Source organism: Protobothrops mucrosquamatus, unplaced genomic scaffold (assembly GCF_001527695.2).
Source record: "Protobothrops mucrosquamatus isolate PMUCROS unplaced genomic scaffold, P.Mucros_1.0 scaffold1238, whole genome shotgun sequence".
In the NCBI taxonomy this organism is placed as follows: Eukaryota; Metazoa; Chordata; class Lepidosauria; order Squamata; family Viperidae; genus Protobothrops; species Protobothrops mucrosquamatus.
Window position 1 is genome coordinate 135419 of NW_015387445.1, and position 4032 is coordinate 139450.

The following is a 4032-nucleotide window of genomic DNA, read 5'->3' on the forward strand; positions in this document are numbered from 1 at the left end:
AATGACCTGCCCCCCGACCTACGTACAATTGCGGACCTGCGCCTCTTCCGCCGAGCCCTGAAAACTCATCTGTTCCATGTGGCCGGCCTGGCGTAGTTTTGATTGGGTTTTGTTAGGGGTTTTATATTTTAGAGCAGGCTTTTATGTAATATTTACTGTGATTTTTATTATTGCCTGTTCACCGCCCTGAGTCCCGTAAAGGAGATAGGGTGGTATATAAATTTAAATAATAAATAAATAAATATTCTTCCCTTAATTATGAAATCTCTGAACAAGTAAATTCTCAATCAGTGATATGGTAAAGGCTAATAGCATAACTATAATAACACACAACTCCTCTGCATATCTAAATTGGGGGTGGGCAACTATGGCCCTTTATGACCTGAGCCAGCATGTCTGGATGAGGAATTCTAGAAGTTAAAGACCACAAGTTGTAAAGGGGCCATAGTTGCCCATCCCGATCTAAATCTTTTTGTTTGTTTTTGATTTTTTTCCTCATTCCCCACAACCTTCCTGAAAATGAGACCTGGAAGTTCTTATGACTACAATCTAACAAAATGCTTATGGGTGTGTGGGTGAGGAAAAGAGGAGGTGAAATAAATGTCTAAAATGTCTAAAATAGAGTCAAGAAATAAATGTCTAAAATCATTTCAAAGGCTCTGAAAGAATGACAGACTTATGATTTTTTTTTTCAAAAATGGGAATCTAATATGCCCTCGTATTCTCCCCACACAGGTAGTCCCCACTTAATGTCCAGTCAATGATCATTTGAGGTTACAATGGTCTCAGAAAGGGTGCCTTATGGCCAGTTTGTTAAGAATTCGTAATACTCACCACTGAGATGCTGGTCAGCAATGTCACGATCCATGGTGACTATTTCAAATTACTCCGGTTACCTGCAAAAACATATAAAGAGAAGCCAAGACAAAGAGATTATGGTACGGTCACCATGCAGGATTGTCTAAAAGCACAGAAGTCTTTGCCCTCTATATAGGGTCACTTAAGGCTCTAATCTTTTTTCTGGTTGGCCCCGTACTTCTTCTCACAGTTATTATCACAACAAAAAAATGTCATTCCACCACAATCTATGTGAAAGCATCCCTTTGTAAATTTGAATTCCCTTTTTTTCCCCTGGGAAACATAACCCTCTAATGCAGGGGTCCTCAACCTTGGCAACTTTAAGACTTGTGGACTTCAACTCCCAGAATTCCTCAGCCAGCAAAGCTGGCTGAGGAATTCTGGGAGTTGAAGTCCACAAGTCTTAAAGTTGCCAAGGTTGAGGACCCCTGCTGTAATGCTACTTTGTATACAGCAGTGTCAACAAAGGCCTTTGCTCTTACCTTTAATGTATGCATCATCCCATAAAGGCGATGGGAAGATGTGAAGGTGAACAATGACAGTCATACAGTACTATTTCTTCATCCCGTTATGCTACTAACACAGTTTTATAGCAGCTCTATACAGAAGTTTATCTTCATTACTATAAAGACTACTTATGTGAAACAACCCTTTGATTTGAGGATTGTTTCACCACCACTACCACTACCACATCCCTATTATTGTTAAGCTGCCATAAAGCCAAAAAGGGCCTCCCTTCTCCAGTTCAAGGTTTCTTGGGTTGATTTATTTATTGGGTTGATTCAAACTCAACTTCCAACTCTTAAAACTAATGGGCTAAGTTAATCATGAGTTAACACAGAATTGATTTAGCACCTACTAAATTTCAATGGAATTCAATGTAAGCAAAATATTATTAGCTTTCAATCTATCAGAAATAGAAGGGGCCTTCATGAAATAAACATGTATAGCATTGCAGCTTTAATCAATCCAATCCACTATGTTTACAGAAACATGAGACAGTTAAAAAGGCTGCTACCTTGTTTCCAGACAAGTTACTGGCCCTTTAATAGATGGATGAAGGTCAACAATTCAAAGATTGCAGCTTTCCCAAACATGAGCTGGAAGAAAATTGATTTTTGTCAACCATGCAGGTATTATAAATCTGTGTCAGAAAAAAAGAAGTGTACAGGGAACCCTACTGGTTAATAGTTAGGTTGATTAATCTGCATCTTGAGAGCATTTTAAAATTCTGCTGTAGACAAGACTATTATGGATCAGTTGCTGCTGAGAATTCAGACTACAGAGATTTCATTTCACACAGTCAGCCTTATGTTAAACACTTCAAGCTGACTGTAATCAAACAGTGAAAGCCATTGGGGAATAAGGAAAGATCCAATGCCATAGTTAAAATCTGTAGGATGATTCCCTTTGGGAGGGTTCTAGATCTTTAAAAAAACAAGCTTGCAAATAAAGAAAATCTTTGAGGAAGAGTAAAAAATATGTGTATGATATTAAGTTTCTAATTTTTTAATGCTCAAAGTTGCTTTAATTTATAGAGGTCATCACCAGGGTTCCTTCCTTTACACTAATATGGTACATTTATAGTGGCAACTGTGGCAATCATATTAATTAAATCTTGAAACCTGTATTATAAAGCTCTTCCAAGCAGCAGTAGTGTCCTGAAATGCTGATAGACAAAATATGTTTAAAATCTCAATTTCTGTTCTGGGGATTTATGTGTGATAAGATTCTAAAATGTCTTTGGTTTTCCATGAGTCATTGATATATGATTTTTTGTGGCAATATTTCATTAAAATATGATTTTCAAATAGGGTATCTGGGATTAGAGGTCAAGATTGCTGAAACTTTGCAAAAGCATTTTAAGTAACCTGCCAATGGGGGAGGTCTGTTTTATTTTACATTCCTGAAGATTTTTTGTTTACTGGTAAAGAATCACTACATTATTCCATTTCATGTTCAGCTAATGAACTGTTGGATATGGATTTGCTTGAGATCATCCTGTTTAGCTGATAACCTTTTGAGCAGTTCCCAGTGTTTAACACCAATAATTTCCATGAAGATTTTTTAAAAATAAAATGTTAAATGGTCAACTGTCATATCTTGGGGAAAAATGTCCAAAAATGTCTGATTCTCAATATGCTGTGATGTTTGTATGTACTGTATGTGTATAATATACACACACACAAAAATATATATACTTTCTTTTTCTCTGTGTCTTTCCCTCCCCCCTCAAGACTTCTGGCAAACCACAGTCTAATTGGATCCCAGGCTGCTTCACACATGCTTATCATGGAACAGCAGAGACTTCACAGCAGTGGATGAATATCATGATACAATCTTGAATGTGAGATTCCATACATAGGAACTCTCTCATGGAAGACATCAGCCAATCAGTCAAGTGGATTTTCAGGACGGTGGACAGCTCTAAATAACAACTTGCTCTAGCAAATCCTGGCATTCAACTGAGCCTATCCCTTTCTGATGGGAGCCAAGCATTGTCTTTGAGCCTCCTGTCAGTCCCCAGCTGCTTGAATATCAAAGCATATTGGCAAGAAGACATTCAGATGAATCTTGATTAGGGGGCTCAATATGGTTTGTCTCTCTCAAGAAGTAGTTCAATTTTGGTGTTATAAAGTTTTGGTTTGGATCTACCACCTTGATAATCTGCACTTCTAAGTCATACCATCTGTCTTGCTCTTCTACTTTGGAATTAAAATTATGGTCATTGTTTAAGGCAGGGGTAGTCAACCTTGGCTCTTTTATGACTCGTGGACTTCAACTCCCAGAATTCCTGAGCCAGCACAGCTGGCTCAGGAATTCTGGGAGTTGAAGTCCACAAGTCATAAAAGAGCCAAGGTTGACTACCCCTGGTTTAAGGTTAGACTTAAGCCATCAGTGTGCCCATTCCCCCCTTCCAAAAAGAACAACCTTTGAAATTCAAATAAAGGATACTTTAAGTACAAATCTATGTTTCAGTTTATACAATCTTTTTATATAACAGTCTATTTTGTGTTAACCAAGAGTATTATAATATTAAAAGTAGTAGGAGACTTAGTGGCATGTTCTTGTACATTCATATTACAAAATCTCCAAAATTGTACAAGAACATGCCACTAAGTCTCCTACTTTTAATATTATAATACTCATGGTTAACACAAAATAGACTGTTAT

At 37.4% G+C, this 4032-nt stretch overlaps 1 protein-coding gene across 1 annotated transcript in view; it reads right to left on the bottom strand.

Annotated features, from left to right (window-relative positions):
• The window catches only part of SYT12 (synaptotagmin 12), a 29018-nt gene extending 28150 nt beyond the window's left edge, over positions 1-868 (bottom strand). Inside the window, exon 1 of the mRNA XM_015821056.1 lies at positions 835-868. Within this exon, the coding sequence (XP_015676542.1) occupies positions 835-868 (34 nt within the window). The remainder of the gene's footprint in view (positions 1-834) is intronic.
• Between the last annotated feature and the right edge of the window lie 3164 nt (positions 869-4032).